The 18875-nt window shown below is 45.1% G+C and overlaps 1 protein-coding gene across 3 annotated transcripts in view; it reads right to left on the bottom strand.

Annotated features, from left to right (window-relative positions):
• Positions 1 to 11755, bottom strand: part of MAPK8IP3 (mitogen-activated protein kinase 8 interacting protein 3) — a 192471-nt gene extending 180716 nt beyond the window's left edge. For all 3 annotated transcript variants that reach the window (XM_065411505.1, XM_065411507.1, XM_065411506.1), the window contains exon 1: positions 11438 to 11755. In XM_065411505.1, the coding sequence (XP_065267577.1) occupies positions 11438 to 11755 (318 nt within the window). The remainder of the gene's footprint in view (positions 1 to 11437) is intronic.
• Between the last annotated feature and the right edge of the window lie 7120 nt (positions 11756 to 18875).

The raw sequence follows: 18875 nt of genomic DNA, 5'->3' as shown, positions 1-18875 counted from the left end.
GAGGAGGATGGGGAAAATCCTAAATGGTGGCTACCTAAAATTACAACACATGTCTGAAAAGTAATATTTTTATTGGCTGTGGGAACTAGGAAGGATTGGTGGCCAGATGCATACGGGTTACATATTAGTGGCAACCCCTGCAAAGGCTCAATCAATCGCCATCCTAGACCTTAAAAAGGTTGAGGGGATCAGAGCACAGAAACACACACAAGAAGTCAAGAGGAGGTCGCAAAGATAGCCTGCTGGAAGCTACTATATTTTAAAATCAACTTGTTAACAGGCTCTAGGGCTAACAGAAGGGAAAATGTCACATCACAGGCCCACTCTGGAGCAGTCCTCACCAGCTCCAGTGTCAGATCTGACAGGGGCTTTAAAAGTAGGAGAAATCTTTGAAACTTGAAGAAACTTGGCTTGGAGAACATGTTTCTGGGAGTGAGTTAAAGGGCATGTAATGCACCATACAAATAGCTGAGTTTTCAGCAGGTATTTCAAGCCTGACTCCTAAAGTTAAAAGCAAAGGATTAAACTAATCCTTGTTTAGCTAATGCAAACAAAACCTTTCAAATGTAACAGCTTGGAAGTTTGATTAGACAAGAAGGGAACTTTATTGTTCAGAAATAAGAAGTCACAATTGCTGAGATTGCTCATTTAAAATCAAAATGGATTTTTTTGGTGGCAATTTTTCAATGGATGCTGCTTATAGACCTTGAACTTCAGTGAAGAGAGCCGAGCATAAAAGCTTTTTACTGGAAAGTTAGATCTATCATTGATATGTGCCAGTCTGAGTTCTATTCTATGCAGTTCAAATGGCTTTAACCAGTGGTGTAAGGAAAAGATGGAGTTATGATACCCTCTCTTCCTTAAACATGTTAGGAAACATTCTTGCTTTCCAAGCCCTCAGCTCCAAGCACTTTTCTAGGGAGAAGACTTACACCCAACAAAGTTGGCCAACACTCTAAATCTCTGAAAGCAGGATGAAGTAACTCCATGATGATATAATTTTGATACTAATGCACACATTTTTCTTGAGTACGAGATACTTAAAGTTCATACCAAACTGTAAAATTAAGTGGGGGACATAGTTTAAAAAGATTAAAAGTGAAAGAACATGAATGATCTAGTATAAATCTTTATATGCAGTGTTGTAGCCATGTTGGTCCCAGGATATTAGAGACACAAGGTGGATGAGGTAATAACTTTTATTGGATGAAATCTGTGTAGCATGAAAGCTTGTCTCTCTCACCAACAGAAGTTGGTCCAATAAAAACTATTACCTCCCCCAGCTTGTCTCAATAGTATGTCTTTAGGATTCATGCTGTTTTTTCACATTTCTCTCAGCATAGCCATTGCCCAGAGACCAATTTATTTTCAGTTTCACTTTGCTAATTAATAAAATGCTGCAGTGGCTAATCTTCCCCTGCAGTGTTTAAAATTCACTGGAAACAGTTTTCACATAAACATCAGGCCAATGGGCCAGCTCCTCAGATAGATCAGCTCAGCTCCATACCTCAATGGAGCTGTACTGATGTACACCAACTGACTCCATATCTTTGATACCAAAAACCTGTCTTATGAAAGGAGACTCAAAGAGCTTGGCTTGTTTAGCCTAACCAAAAGAAGGCTGAGGGGAGATATGATTGCTCTCTATAAATATATCAGAGGGATAAATATCAGGGAGGGAGAGGAATTATTTAATGCCAATGTGGACACAAGAACAAATGGATATAAACTGGACATTAGGAAGTTTAGACTCAAAATTAGATGAAGGTTTCTAACCATTAGAGGAGTGAAGTTCTGGAACAGCCTTCCAAGGGGAGAAGTGGGGGCAAAAGACATATCTGGCTTCAAGACTCAGCTTGATAAGTTTATGGAGGGGATGGTATAATGGGATAGCCTAATTTTGGCAATTAATTGATCTTTGATTATTAGCAGGTAAATATGCCCAATGGTCTGTGATGGGATGTTAGATAGGGTGGGATCTGAGTTACTACAGAGAATTCTTTGCTGGGTGCTGGCTGGTGAGTCTTGCCCACATGCTCAGGGTTTAACTGATCGCCATATTTGGGGTCGGGAAGGAATTTTCCTCCAGGGTAGATTGGCAGAGGCCCTGGAGGCAGGGCTGGCGCAACCCATTAGGCGACCTAGGCGGTCGGCTAGGGCACTACAATTTGGGGGGCGGCGACCGCGGCGGTATTTTGGCGGCGGGACCTTCCGCCTCTGTGGGAGGCGGCATTTCGGGGCGGGACCTTCCGCCACCTAGGGCGGCAGAAAAGCTGGCGGCACTCCTGCCTGGAGGTTTTTCGCCTTCCTCTGCAGTGTGGGGCACGGGTCACTTGCTGGAGGATTCTCTGCACCTTGAGGTCTTTAAACCACAATTTGAGGACTTCAATAACTCAGACATAGGTTAGGGGTTTGTTACAGGAGTGGGTGGGTGAGATTCTGTGGTCTGCATTGTGCAGGTCAGACTAGATGATCATAAAGGTCCCTTCTGACCTTAAAGTATGAGTCTATGAGATTGAAGGCCCAAATGTGATCTTTACTGATCCTACTTATTTCAGTGTAGAAATGAGCAGTGTCCAAATGTAGCGCATTTTAGGGACAGCGGTGCTCTTCAACAGAAGGAAGAAAAGAGTCTTCCTAGCATACCCTGGGGCAGTCCAGCAGAGGTACTTACAGCGGTAATGTCAACCCCAAGCATTTGACAATCATTAGTCAGCCTCAAAAAATCATGAGATTAAAATAATTAAATTGTGGGGGTTTTGTAATTGCCTTCTGGTTTTTAAGCCTCTAGTCTAGAGGTCACATAGTTCAAGCTTTTCTCCACAACCTCATGAGCTCCAGAAACTTAGCCTTAACTTACAAATAAATAAATAAGCTGGGATTGCCATGTAATCACACAACTCCAGCAGCTAGGATTTTAAGAAAACCACCAAATATTGTAAATTGAGCCATAAAATCACAAGAATTGCCAACACTACCTAATTTCACTGAAGCTTCTGTTTTCCTATCCATGTATTGGGGAGCTTGCACTTCCATTTCAGGACAAGTAAAACAAAAATTGAATCAATCTATATCTAAAGCCTTGTAATGCAATTAAAAAGTGAAGGTCTGTTTAGCTTTTGGCAAATATTTTAAAAACACATGTCCATAATATCCTCTTAGACTGAGAATGAAAGTGTTCTCATACAAAAGGAAAACTATTTTTTTAATGTCTTGAGTGGAGGTGACATTAAAGTAGTTTAGGGTGACCAGATGTCCTGATTTTATCGGGACTGTCCCGATATTTGCTTGTTTGTCCCGCGTCCCAACCGATGTGTGGTCGGGACACTGGACAAACAAGCAATTTTGCCCTCCCTGGAGGGCTCTTCCCCCCCCCCCCCGACTCCACCCCCTCCTTCCCCCATTGGCTCCCTCCCCAAATCTCCGCCCTGGCCCTGCCTCTTACCCAAGCACGTGGCATTCCTCCTCCCTCCCAGGCTTGTTGCTGTAATGGCGGCAAGCCTGGAGGGAGGGGGCGGTGGCTGGCTTCCAGTTCCTGGAGCTGGTGAGTAGGGGCACCGGGCGGGCAGGGGGGCTGGCAAGGGGGCTGCTCCCCCAGGAGGGCGACGGGGGGGGCTCCGGACCCCAGCAGGGGAGAGCGGCTCGGGGCCGCACGAGTGGCCATGTAAAGTTTATCGGCTCGGGGTGGACCCCGGCCGGCTCCTTGCCCCAGGACGCTACCCCCCCCTCGTCCTGGCTCCTCAGCTGAGCCCCCCCATTGCCCTCCTGGGGGAGCAGCCCCCTTGCCAGCCCCCCTTGCCCGCCCGGTGTCCCTACTCACCAGCTCCAAGAGGAACTGGAAGCCGGCCACCACCCCCTCCCTCCAGGCTTGTGCCGGCATTCCAGCTGCAAGCCTGGAGGGAGGAGGAATGCCGCTCAGCTGAGGAGCCAGGACAAGGGGGGAGGGGGGGACTCGGCTCCTTACCTGGCCTGCGGCGGCCGGCGAAACATGCTGGCATGGGGTGGGGATGCTACCCCCCTACAGGGCAGGGCGAGGAGCCGGCCAGGGACCCCCTCCCTACCCGATAAACTTTACGTGGCCACTCGCACGGCCCTGAGCCGCTCTCCCCCGCCGCTGCCGGGGTCCGGAGCCCGGCGCCTCTAGCTCCAGCAGCTCCTTCCCCGCGGGGCGGTGGGACGTGCCGCATGTGCCCGGGGCCAGGGCCTGCTAATTCCCCCAGCACCTGCAAAATGGCTTTTTTTTTTTTTTTTGCTTCCCCCCCGCGTCCCGATATTTCCTGTCAGTGATCTGCTCACCCTAAAGTAGTTTAACAACTTCTGTCTACACATTATGCCAAGAAAGTCTTGTTGGTGTGCCATCATTTTCTATGTTACCACAGCACTGATAATAAGGTTGGTTGGTACTGCTGTCACAGTTAACAGGAGGAGCATGATGCATCATTTATGTATCCCAGCATAATGTCCATTTTGATTTTAGTTAATTTCATCTTCATAAACTGATCAAAAATATCTAGAACTGAGAGGTTTTTTGACATGAGACTATAGAAAAATTAACAGGTCAGATTCTCATCTTCATCCCTCCCACCCCCAAAATCTCAATGACAATTTAACAGTTTTAATTGGTATTAATATGCAGAGATAAGTCAAGACTGGGACTCAACCCAGTTCCCTGAGAACAACCCTGCCATTTAATCTGACAGGGCAGCTCACATTAGCAGATTCATGTTACAACCCCTTAACAGGAAGTTCTTGCCCACCATGTTTATGGTTCTTAACATTTCAGTTTTCTCTGATTTAAGACGATGGCACTAAACTTTCTTTTGGCATATCTAAAACTGTGCTAAATACATTATGAGGGACTGACTTCCTCCAGTTATTGTGCACACTGCTATGTAATGGCCAGCCATATGAGAAAATAGGTGATTTTTACTTTTGATACTCTATGCCTGCTTTATCACAGTAAAATTCTCCATAAAACTCATTGACCTTTACCACTGCAGCTCAAGTAGCCAGTCATTGGCTGCACTTCCTAGTAAAGAGTGTTTGGGAAGTAGGTCCAAGGAAACAGCGGTAAGGAAGGGCTGTCTACCCTATGCAAACTATTTGTTAGGGGAAGGGAGAAGGATTTCTTTTGGTTTGTTCTTATAAAAAACCTGTTTTCTACTGCTCTATTTGTTGCAATTCTCTCTGCAAAGAATTTTTCATTTTCATTCAGTCATGCATAAGGATGACAGAGAATCGTTATCATAAGCAATTTTTTTTAAACCTAGGAAAAAAGCATCCTGCTATGGTTGCTTTCTCTATTCTTCCTGCCAGGAAACCAGCTATTGACATTCCACTGGCTTGCAGGGACTTAGTATAAACTAAACCTGATCCTCCCATGCCCAATAAATCAAAAGCAAAACTCACTTTGACTTCAGTGGTTGAGGATCAGACCATAAATTAGTTCCTATATTCCCCTGTCATCTGGCTTGATCATAATTACTGTATTTTCAATAGTGATTGTGTCACAACCATTCCAAAATATTAGATCTATGGACACCATTTCCCATTTTATAAATCAAGAGTGAAACTCTCTCTCCACCTTGCAAAGATTTAATAAGAAAGCGAAGCCTCGAGTTACTCAGACTCATTTTTCAACCACTACATGCATTTATAAAAACCAATTATATTAATAAATAATTGAAGCTAAACTATCAAAACAGAGGACTATTGCTTTGATTCATTTACTCTAGACTGCACAATTTAGTACTTGACAAGGAGTCTCCTAGTCACATGTACAAGTTTGAGAGGTCCTCCTTTACAATCATTCCAGATACAAGAAGTATCATCATCATCATGTTCCTATTACGCCTCTGGCGTTTAGGGCAGTGACGAAGCTTCTCCACTCCTGTCTGTTTCTGGAAAGTCTTTCAATTGTTCCCCAGCTGTGCCCCAGGTTTTTCAGCTCAGCTTCCATCGCTCTTCGCCATGTTGTTTTCAGGCAGCCTCATTTTCGCTTGCCTTCAGGTGTTTATCTTATTGCTACTCTGGTGATTTCCATCCGTGTCAATAAATCTTGGTTTGAGATTGTTCTGGGCCAAAAGCTATGGAGGATTTTTCTGAGGCAGGTTGTATGGAATGAAGACTGTTTGGACATGTCATACTTTCTCATTCCCCAGCATTCTGCACTTCATCCCTTGAAGACCTGGACTTCACAGATGATGTCGCTCTCCTATCACATACCCAATACAAAAAAACCCCAACTTGACTCAATGCATTCAGCCAGCAAATTGGACTGAAAATCAACCGCAATAAGACAGATATCATGACCTTTAATATTGCCTCACCATCACCAGTATGGATAGAGGATTATGTTCTCACCAATGTAGAAACATTCACATACTTTGGGCAGCACCAAAATCAATAAAGCCAGGAACACCTTCAGGAGCTTAAATGCAGTCTGGAAATCATCAAAATACAACTCCAAAACCAAATTTAAGATTTATCAGAGCTGTGTACTTTCAACACTAAAAGAAGGATATTTCTAATTAAATATTCCACTATGCTATATATCATCCTTGAATTCAAGAACCATAGGCATTAAATATCCTCTCGTTGGTAACTTATCAAACCAGACTCTAGGTCAATGACTCTCAATCCTTTTTTGATTCTTAATCTACAAAATGGTAACAAATAACACTGCTCTACAGCCAAAATGCTTCTGAAATAAATGTAGTCAAACTTTACTAATTCTGGGTCACTGAGAACGAAAATGATGCTTAAAATTGTTGATTGGCTCTAGTTTTCAAGATATGCTATTGGGTCAGTATATACGAACCTTGACTTGGGAATGGCGGAGGATAAGTGAGTTATAAAGGGAAGGGATCTCAATTTAAACCAAAAATGACTAAAATATATCTTTGACTGGATCTATGAATAAATCTATGACTGGGTTTGGACAGTACTTGCTTTTTAGACAAAACAATGAATGATGCAATCTGAAGCTGGTATTGCGTCATACATGATATGAATTGCATCATGTTATTCCTAGAAGTCATGGATGATGCAATCATAACGAAGCTTACATCACTCTGCTGAACAATTTGCCCTATATCAGCTCTAGAAATCATACAGTGTCATGCTCTCTTATTTGTCAGTGTTTGATTTTGCAAAGGGACACATTTCTGTTTAGCCAAAGTGAGCAGAGATGCCTCGTACTTGTGTGAACAGTGCAGATAACTTCTGCTATGTTTGTGGTGAAGTGACTTTTGCATCACAAAAGCGCAGTACAACCACTATGGTTAAGAAAGCCTATCACCTTTATTTTGGCTGCAAAATTGGAGATCAGGACAAGAGGTGGGCCCCACACATATGCTGCAACACTTGTGCAACAAATCTTTGCCAGTGGTTGAACAGGAAAAGGAAATCTATGCCTTTTGCAGTGCCAATGATTTGGAGAGAGCCAACAGATCATACCAGCAACTGTTACTTCTGCATGGTGCCTCCAGTTGGGAAAGGTGTGTCAAAGAAGAAAAAGTGGACTGTGCATTATCCAAACATTCCATCAGCTATATGCCCAGTACCCCACGGGGAAGGACTGCCGGTTCCTGATACACCAGAATCATTCTCACTTGAGTCAGACGAGGAAGAGGAAGAGGATGAAACTTCTGGTCCTGAACCCTCAATGTCACAGGACCCACATTTTCTCCCATCCTCCTCCTCTGAACCACACCTCATAACACAAGGTGAACTGAATGACCTTGTCAGGGATTTGGAACTACCCAAGAGTAAGGCAGAGCTGTTGGGCTCCAGACTACAGCAGTGGAATCTCCTGGCAGGTGATGTTAGGGTTTCCATGTTCCGTGACCGTCAAAAGGATCTTGTCCCATTCTTCTTCATGGAAGGTGATCTTGTAGCCTGCAACAACATCGATGGTGTGATGGCAGCCCTCAACATTGTTCACGATCCAGATGAGTGGAGACTGTTCATTGATTCATCGAAGACGAGTCCTAAAGCTGTTTTACTGCATAATGGCAATGTTTTGCCATCAATTCCAGTTGGTCATGCAGTCCATATGAAGGAAACCTATGACAACATGAAACAACTTTTAAGGTGCATAAACTATGACCAACATCAGTGGCAGCTTTGTGGCGATTTGAAGGTTGTTGCTCTCTTGCTTGGTCTCCAGACTGGATACACAAAGTACTGCTGTTTTCTCTGCGAATGGGATAGTCGTGCAAGAGATTCCCACTACATCAAGAAAGATTGGCCACTCCGACAGTCATTGGAGCCTGGGAGGAAAAGTGTTCAGCATCCACCACTTGTTGAATCAAGGAAGATTTTGTTACCACCCTTACACATCAAGCTGGGTCTGATGAAGAACTTTGTCAAGGCCATTGACAAAACACAAGCAGCTTTCAAGTACCTCCGTGGAAAATTTCCAAGGTTAAGTGAAGCTAAGATAAAGGAAGGTGTCTTTGTTGGTCCTCAGATTCGTGAACTTCTTCGAGATGATGCATTTGACCATGCACTGCGTGGCAAGGAAAAGACGGCATGGAAAGCCTTCCAGTTAGTGGCAATAAATTTTCTCGGAAACAACAAGGCAGACAACTACAGGTTGTTGGTGGAAAACCTCCTCAAGGCATACAAAAGCCTTGGTTGCAACATGTCACTAAAGATACATTTTTTGCACTCTCATCTAGATTTTTTTCCACCGAACTGCGGAGCAGTGAGCGACGAGCACGGCAAGCGATTTCACCAGGACATTGCAACAATGGAGAAACGCTATCAGGGCAAATGGAGCCCATCAATGTTTGCAGACTATTGCTGGACAGTGACAAGAGATGCTCCATTTAATGAATACAAGAGACAAGCCAAGAAGCGCCGAGTAGACACTGAATAGGACTAAACTATGTACAGAATAGTTTTTTGCCTTTTGTTTCATAATAAATTTTATTTATATAACCCTTTTGCTGATTTTTAAAGTGTTACATAAACAGGACAGGTGAAATATTATCATGTAAAGCAACCATAAACACATGAAAAGACCTAGGTTTACAATTGATGATTAAAACTCTACTATCTACACAATATACATAGACATAAAATGTAAAAACTTAAATATCTTAGAAACAGTAGCCAATCAGTTGTTTTAACTGTCATATTTGAATTCAGCACATCAAAATACATAATAAATAGCACCTTTTATCTCTGAAGCAGATGACTTCAAAAATTGTAGACCAGTGTAATCAACACGATCTTGGGTTAATTAAGGGACAATCACTTGACTGTTGTGGGGGAGAAAGAGGGCTGATGCAACTGTGTGGATTTCATTCCTTACAGCTCAGAGACTGCTGTTTCAAAAGGCTCCACAGCCCCTTGAAGTGCCTGGATGAGCCTGTGAAAGCTGAGAAGCCACTCTTGGAATTAGTAGTGGCAGGAGTATAGGCAGCAAGAGGGAGGTGTGGAAGTGAGCTATTCTTTCCCTCCCGGGCTCCTGTTGGGTCTTAGTATAATCAAGGAATTTTGCTCCTCTTTCAGCCAGGTGACTGTCTCTCTCATGAGCCACTTCCAGGCTGTTCCCCATCAACTTAATTGCACTGCACTAGACATGAGTAAGAGAAGAGTGGAACTGACAGCCAACAAACCTTACATTTTTTGGTTGCAGAAGACATGTTATTAAGGCCCAAACTGTAGGTCTGGTAAAAATAAATTCACAGAATTAGAGACCAATATTTTGAGAAGGTTGTTTTTATTTCAAATGAACAGCTTATTGTTTAGATTTAAAAGCATTTCCAAACATTACAGCACTGTGTAGCCTGCTCGTGCACTAGCCTAATGAAGTGACATGGACTACCATTGTCAATCCAAATTGAGTGAAGTATAAAAAGTAAACTGATTTTTAAAAATTCTTTGTTCTAATCAGAAACAAATATTAGCAGCATATGTTCCAAGTGGTTTATTTTGTTGTTGCCATTTTTAAAATTAAATTCGTCAAATTCACAGAACCCCAGTTACTTTTTTTGCTAGTTTATTCTCCTCTTTCTTGCTTTTAAGTTGGCAACAATTATTTTAACAACAGGGAAGCTTCACCAAATGCTGACCTCTCGACTTCGTTTACTTTCACACTGATCTTCAATGGATCCTGCCTACGTACACAATACAATCCTAGATTCGGGGACAAAGAAAAAGACCATTTTCTGATTGATCTTATCTCACTTCAAGAAAGGTAAAATCTCCAGGATATGTTTGCAGGGAATGTAAGGTCACAGCTGTCAACATTTATGGCTCTGGAACAATGCAATCAGGAGTATATATCTAATCACAGCTAAGAGACAACACTTAAAAATACATCATGTATGCCACACATTGATAGCACCCTAGCTGTAGAACAAGGTGTTCTTGTAGAAAGATATTTCAGAATTATTAAGTCTTCCCATTGCATGTCAAGCTTCCTTACAATCACCATTGCTTTTCCCTGTCCTGCCTTCACCCCCAAGTCTGTCCATATTGCATGCTAATGTGATGGGTGGGGGGGGGGAAATCACTATTAGAGATTGGAATGAAGACACTTTGACAGTCTAACATTTGACTTAAGGGAGATAGGAACCAGGGCCTGCCAATATAAGAGAAAAGATTTATCCCTGCCTTGCCTATGGCCAGTGCACAGAACATTTCTGCCCCCTATAATGTAGGACTCACCTGATATGACACAACAACAAGCCTACTGTTAAAAGACTGACAATACACCCAAATGATCAAGTCACCTCACCCTAAACCAAACCTCAGAGCTGTCAATCCCTTTGAGTGGCTCAGGCAAGAATGAAATCCACGGAGCTCCACTTCCATCACCCCAACCATTTACAGTTGGCAGACACAGCACTGTCCCTACAACAAGCAACTTGAGCTCTTGGCTCCTCTTCTAATGTTTACAAACGAGAGTTCCCACCCTAGATGCAGCAATGACATCCCGCTACTGGTACCAGAACATGCCAGATGCCTTTGCGCCATGGCACTGTGCTCCTCAAAGAGTAATTGGCCCCCATCCCCTCTTCTCCCATCCCAGCTGCACCGGGGCCGAAAACGGAGACCTAGGGTGGGAGGAGCAAACTGGCTGAGTCAGCCCGCAGCTGTGGGGTGAAGAATTCAGGATGCGGGGGGGGGGGAGTCCCTGGGAAAGGGGGTCGTGTCCGCGCTGGGGATGAGAGAGACTCTGGTTGCGGTCTCGGCAGGCGCCTGGCTGGCCCCCGGAGATGGCCGGGTGCCGAGGATAAGGGAGTGTTTGCTCCAGGGTTGTGCGGGCTCCCTGACTAGGGTGGCGTCTTGGCGCAGGCCATTCCCATCCCGATCCCTGGAGGCATCCCCCGGCTGCTGGCGCAGAGCCCTCCCCCGCTCCGAGTGGGTGGCCGGCGCGGCCCGGCCCGCAGGCGGTGGGCAAGCAGCGGCCCAGGCTCACCTCCTCGGCCTGCTTGCGCAGCGCCTTCTCGCGCTCGTACTGCGTGAGCAGCTGCTCGTTGTCCTCCCGCAGCAGCTCCAGCTCCACCTCGTGCTCCTGGTTGTCGGTGAGCACCGAGTCCAGGTTCTCCAGCACCGTCACCACCAGCGGCATCAGCTCCTTCACCACCTCCTCGTCGTAGCAGCGGATGAGCCGCTCGAACTCGCGGTAGATGCTGTTGGCCAGGCCTGACACCCGCTCCGACATCACCGAGCCCGAGCAGTAATCGTCCCCCGGGTACACCCCAACGCCGCCATCGTCCAGCTGGATCTCCAGCATCCTGCCGCCCGTCGGCCTGCCGGGCTCCAGGGAGAGCACCGCCGCCGAAGCACCTGCCGCTGCTGCCGAGCCTGCCTCCGCCTCCCCTTGGATGTTGAGGCTGAGGCTGCCGCCGGGCTCTGCCCATCCTCCTCCTCCCTGCGCCAATGGGCACTCCCAGCGCCGCCTCCCGCGTGCTGCGTCAGCGCCAGCCCCACACACGAGGGAGGGGAGTCGAGGCTACCCGTAAGGAAGGCAACTTAATCAGACACCGAAGGGTTAAAAGTAAACTCAGTTCCGTCCTCACCCTCCCTCCAAAACCCCCTACTCCATCCCTTTTATGCAAGAAGACCCGCAGTATTCCTGGTAACAACAATGATCCTGGGGTAGTTTTTACTAATGAAACGGGCCCCATCTATGTAAGGAGTCAACCAAAAGGGACCCGATGGTCTGTTTGTTAATTAGACAGAAAACTTCAACGGGGACGGGGGAGGTTATTGCAGTAAATTAAATACATGGTTCTCTATTTAAGGATTTACTATTTAGTATACTAAGTACTGTACCGCATATAGCAAAACCCTGGCCCTCAGGGTCTCTATCCCCAATCTCAGCAGACTGGAGGAGTTTAATCTCTACTGGACAGACGGTATCTTTACATTTATGACATTCGCAGAAAGAGTCCCCCCTCAAGTATCTAGGTGCCAGTAGAGTCCAGTCTCATAATACAACCCACAGGATACACTGAAGCCTACCTGAAACTAGTTATTCAAGTTTTGGTGGGTTTCTTGCCTCAGGGGCACATTGAAGAGTTATCTAAACTCAAGGACTGCACACAAAATGCACAAGCTGGAGTAGTCAGCTGCATGTTTCCTGCAAAAGTGTGACTAAGGGCTGCAAAATGAGAGATCCCCACCATGAAGGCAGCCTAGCCATTTGATTGAGATGGACCCAATGCAGCATCTTGACCTGAATAGCAAAGCTGTTTTATACGCTGGGATCCTGTTATCAGGGTAAACTACATCAGCTCTGTGTTCTTGGGGAACCAGGGCACAGTACCCAGCCTGTCTGACTCACGAAAGACCTTCCCTGCCCCCCAGCCTCTGCTTGAACCAAAACTGATCAGAAGAAAGACTTACAAAAAGCAGTGAAGAGGCAGTGGGTGACACACCTAAACCCCTGGGACAAGGGTGACAGGATTAAGGAAACTCCCCTAGCCTCATTTGCATCGAAGATGGGACAGGAAGGCATCTTCATTAGCATACAGAATGGAGAACAGAGGTTCCAATGCAAGAACCGCACAGAACTCCGGGACCAGAAAAGCAGGGAAGCACTGTATGATGGGGGATCTCTGCTCCAGATGTTAATGAACCCATGCCTGCACACACCCAGCTCAGTAGTTATCAGACCAATTCTAGTAATAAATCCTTTATTGGTATCCAAAACAGTGAAGCTCCCTAATTGCATTTTGAACTCCCTCCAAGGAACACTGCCCATAGCCAGGAATGATCAGTTCCTATTGTCTAGCTTGAACAAAACAACTTTGGTATACGCCCTTGAGCCATCTGTTTACCCATAAACAAATCTAGTGTTCTCCCTGGAACCATTGTTGTTTCCCTAGAAAAAACCCTACCCATGCTCAAGTAAGTGTTCTGATGCCTGGATCCAAAATCTGCATCAGTTCCACTGGAACTTCATCTTCTCCTGACTGATCATGTTGGAGGCTCTGCCTGTCTCCAGCACTCCTGGCCCTCAGCTACCACCACCACCTGGGACCCCCAATCGATTCAAGCTTCACGGAGTGGTGAGAGCCCAGCTCGCTCGCTCTCAGTATAGCCTTCTGACCCCAACTTGTGTTGATCAGTTATAGTTTTCTAAACTTGACTTTTATAATCAAATTTAAGTTATATTTAATATTATAACTGTTTTGTTTGTTTGGCTCCCCTATGGTTATTACCTGGCAATAAATAATTTTCATGGTTAAGCTGCTTGTTTCTCTCTCTCTCCCTCATAGGTGTTTTTTGGCTTCCTCATTCGCTCTGCAGCAACGCTCTTCATACCTAAGCTAAAGATCCCTGCAGTGTCCAAAAATCCTGTGGGGTTTGCTCATCAAGTGGGTCACTATCATAACAATAGTAATGTGAAAGTGGGTGTGACAGTTCGATCACGGAACCCCCCTTGGGAACTGCCAACTGATGTGCCAAGACTACTTCTGCCCCTGCTTTCCCTGCCAGCCTGAGAATCCAGCACCCTATCCTGCTGAGCCAGACATGCCAGTCCACTCCAACACAGACCCAGGGTCTGGACCACATGCCCCAAAATTGCAGACTTAACTGAAAGCAACTTACAGAAGTGTTCCTGTCTTTAACACTCAGATGCCCAACTCCCAATGGGGTCTAAACCCCAAATAAATCCATTTTACCCTGTATAAAGCTTATGCAGAGTAAATTCATAAATTGTTCGCCCTCTATAACACTGCCAGAAAGATATGCACAGCTGTTTGCCCCCCACCCCCCGGTATTAATACATACTCTGGGTTAATTAATAAGTAAAAAGTGATTTTATTAAATACAGAAAGTAGGATTTAAGTGGTTCCAAGTAATAGCAGACAGAACAAAGTGAATTACCAAGTAAAATAAAATAAAACACACAAATCTAAGCCTAATACAGTAATAAAACTGAATACAGGTAAAATCTAACCCTCAGAGATGTTTCAATAAGTTTCTTTCACAGACTGGACACATTCCTAGTCTGGGCACAATCCTTTCCCCTGGTACAGCCCTTGTTCCAGCTCAGGTGGTAGCTAGGGGATTTCTCATGATGGCTCCCCCTTTTCTCTGTTCCACCCACTTATATAACTTTTGATTAAGGCGGGAATCCTTTGTCCCTCTGGGTTCCCACCACACCCCCCTCAATGGAAAAGCACCAGGTTAAAGATGGATTCCAGTTCAGGTGACATGATCACATGTCACTGTAAGACTTCATTACCCACTTGCCAGCACACACATATACAGGAAGACTCACAAGTAAAACAGAGCCATCTACAGACAATTGTCCTGGTTAATGGGAGCCATCAAGATTCCAAACCACCATTAATGGCCCACACTTTGCATAATTACAATAGGCCCTCAGAGTTATATTTTATATTTCTAGTTTTAGATACAAGAGTGGTACATTTATACAAATAGGATGACCACACTCAGTAGATTATAAGCTTTGTAATGATACCTTACAAGAGACCTTTTGCATGAAGCATATTCTAGTTACATTATATTCATACTCATCAGCATACTTGCATAAAATCATATAGAGTGCAACGTCACAGTGAGGATAGGGACGTGCTGAACCTGGGACATATGAGGGTGGCAGTTTGGAAATGCTGCTCGACCCAGCCTGCTCAGGCGTACTCTATTCCAGTGCGGTTCCCATAGCTTATGAGGGTGACATCTTGGAGGTGCTGTTCGACCCAGCCTGCTGAATCCAAGGGCCTATGACGGTGACAGCTTGGAAATGCTGCTCCACCCAGCCTACTGAGTCCAGGGACATATAAGGGGTCTGCTTGGGAGTGCTGATTAACCTGGTCCTCTCTGACACGCTCTGTTAATGTGTGCGTGTGTTCGTCTGATTCTGGGGCTGGAAGAACCCGGGGCTGGGGAACCTAGGTCCTGCAGGATAGCTCCATTGGGAGGGAACTTGCAGCAGGGAGAAGTAGAGCTCCGTATGATAACACAAGTGACACAAGCAGTACATTAATAGAATTACAGACCTCCCCCACCCAGAAGAGTAACCCTAATAAATTAGCATACCACAAAGTAACAGGCAAATCTGGTAACAGTATTATATGCTGGGATCCTGTTATCATGGTAAACTAAATACTTATGTTAAAGAATAAGGTAGCCTTACTGAAGCTCCAGTCTCACATTTTGGTCTTCACATTTTATCCCTGCTGAAATTCAAACCCAGTTCTGCACATCAATGTTCTGGACATCAGAAGGAAGTTATATCAAGGCAAACAGTCATTCCAGGTCTGGAATTATACATTAAGTTACAGAACAGAATGGCCCTTTTAAAGAAGAGAAATATATTTGGTGTAAATAAGTAAAAATGATATAAATTAGTTCATTTTCACCTACTTTACACTTTTCAGTTCACCACATTCTAACAAATATACAAGATATATTACATAAATTACCAATGACAACAAGGTTGGGGACAACCTTACCCCAGAGCAGAGAAGTCAGGCTCAACAACTGATCACTGCCTTCTCTTCCATTTTCTTGACCCAACCAGGACAGATTCATCTGATAACCCATCATATTCAGACGGAACCGGGAGTTAAGGTCAGGGAAGACCCTCAGCCCCTTCCCCAGAAACTAAGAGAGACCATGAAAAAGGAACTCCACTCAATGCTAGCAAGGAGTCTTTCAGTGACTGGAAAAGCCCCATGGTATTGGTCCCTAAACCTGATGGAATCACCCACTTTTGCATTGACTTCCGCAAGGTTAATGCAGTATCAAAGTTCAATGCGTACCCGATGCCATGCATTGATGAGCTGCTTGACCCGCTAGGAAAGGCACAGTACATCACTACTCTAGACTTAACAAAAGGATATTGGCAATCCCGCTCTCACCCAACTCCAGCGAAAAGGCACCTTTCTCCACCCCCTTCGGGCTCTTCCAATTCCAGACCATGCCCTTCGGTTTGCATGGGGCCCTGGCCACATTTCAGTGACTAATGGACCAAGTTCTCCACCCCCATAGCTGGTATTCAGTTGCATACCTAGACAACATAGTGATTTATAGTCACGATTGGCAGAACCACTTGAAACATGTGACCGCGGTACTACAGTTCCTTGAAGAGGCCGGCCTGACAGCGAACCCCACTTAATGTCACCTTGGTAAGGATGAGACCACCTACCTCAGGTACACATTGGGAAAGGGCACAGTCCGACCCTTGATTAGCAAGGTGCGGGTCCTCCAGCTGTGCCTCCCCCCTCAAAGAAACAAGTACGCTGATTTCTAAGACTGGCTGGGTACTACTGCTGTTTTGTTCCAGGGGTCTCCTCTATTGTGGCTCCTCTTTCTGATCTCCTCAAGAATGAGAGTCCCAAAAGGATCCAGTGGACCAGAGCCTGTGAGGAGGCTTTTCAAACTCTGAAAGCCCAGCTCTGTCAGGAACTCATCTTGTACAGCCCTGACTTCACCAAGGAGTTCTTGTTACAGACGAACGCCTCAGATGTGGGTCTAGTAGCCATTGTATGTCAGGTAGTAGGAGTTAACGAACACCCCATACTATACATTAGCCAGAAGCTGTACCCGAAGAAGAAGGCCTACTTCGTAATCGAGAAAGAAGCCTTAGCGGTAAAATGGGCTATGGACTCATTCAGTTATTACGTTCTGGGTGCACACTTCACCCTAGTCACTGACCTTGCCCCTCTCTGTTGGCTACATGCCATGAAAAACACAACCCCCGAATCATGAGATGATCCCTTTGCCTCCAGCCCTTCTCCTGCATCCAGCTCCGGGCTAGGAGAGCTCATCTGAATGCAGACTTCTTTTCATGGGATGGTGGAGAGCAGTTGCAGGTGTGTGTGTGTGTGTGTGACAGACCCCTAATGGAGTCATGAGAGGGAATGTGTGAGGCAGCAGAGAAACTGTCACCTGGCATGGCAGGTGTTAAAGAAAACCTTTGGGTTCAGCTAGCCCTACCCTGCTATATCTGCAGCAAATGCCAGGCCTGGAGATGGGGAGAAAAGAAGGGAGCTGGGCTCACCTGGGAGCTGACTAATGAGGAGGCAGGAGCTCTCTGTTTGCCTGCCCAAAGTGATTGGTGACCTGACAGCCAGCACAGCCACTAGAAGCAAGTAAGCCTTCCCCTGCCAATGGGTGCCTGCAGATAAGCCCCAACGGTGGGGCAACTGGACTAGTGGGGCCATGCCCCAAACTAAAAAGACTTTAGTAGGAAGTAGCCCAGGAAAACTGGTCTTGACCCACATGTAGTAGTATATACCGTGATAGTATTCATCACCACCTATTTTTGACAGGTTTCCATGCCCCCTTTAGGGCTTATGTCCCGCCCTCCATTCCCATTTCCATTGGTGTTGAGGTTTGGCGACATCGGCCATTTTGAAAAAAAAAATATGTTTGAATAGGGGGAATGTTGCATGCTTGTGCTTTGATACATTTGGTTGATTGTTTAGAGAAAAGGATTGAAAGAATAGCACGAGAGAGCTTAAAGATTTAAAAAGAAAGCTTTGGTTAGGTTTAGAGGGAAAAAGGAAAGAAAGGTTATTAAAGAGAAGAAAGGTTGTTTGGTTAGATTTAGTAAGGAGAGATGATTTTTAAATAATAGAAAGAGAGGAAAAATAAGCACAGGGCAAAGAAAAAAGGTTTTAGAGAATCAAAAAAAAAAAAAGCAATAAGAGAGACTGTGTTACTGAACACATGCAGAGCAAAACATCCTACCCCAGCAACTGTTGGTAGTGAAATTATAGCTGTTCTGGGCGGCGAACCTTGTGAGCTAGCCCTGCCTTCGGTGGACCAATCCGTAGCTGTTTTACAGAATGCACTTTTTGAACCAATCTTTTCATACCGAGATTTTAAAACAAGAGTCCTTCAGAAACGGATTATTTGAAAAACTCTAGCCAATGAGCATTTGACTGTGTGTATAAAACCACATGTTTTTGTGACCGGCAGTTTTAAAATTGGTAGCCTAGACAGAATGGCCATGTCCTTTTACAAGATGCCTACAGATGCCAAGAAGCCAGAATTGCCTGTGGGTGCCCCAGCTTGTGTTCAGAAAAGAAGACCCATTTACACTTATTTTGCTAAAGAGGAAGACCCGTTGCCGAACCCCGCATTTCATCCTGAAATTGAACCGAAGAAACAGGAAGCCTTTATGGAGTCACTGCCAGCTGTAAAAGAGGAAAAGGATAGCGTGTGAAAAAATTTGTTGCCGACTTTGGAGGAAGCAGACTCAAAGGTGGAGGTAAGGCCCTTTTTATAACAAATAGATGAAAAATTACAAATGTTTTATAAATATTTATGGTTAAATATTTTTGTTTTTTAAATGGCAAGGACATGGCAACCGAGGGACCGTTGGAGGATAGTGATGTAGAGAACCAACCGATAGACCCCAAGTCATG

Source organism: Emys orbicularis, chromosome 10 (genome assembly GCF_028017835.1).
Source record: "Emys orbicularis isolate rEmyOrb1 chromosome 10, rEmyOrb1.hap1, whole genome shotgun sequence".
In the NCBI taxonomy this organism is placed as follows: domain Eukaryota; kingdom Metazoa; phylum Chordata; order Testudines; family Emydidae; genus Emys; species Emys orbicularis.
The sequence above is the reverse complement of the archived record's forward strand: the minus strand, read 5'-3'. Positions and strand labels throughout refer to the sequence as shown.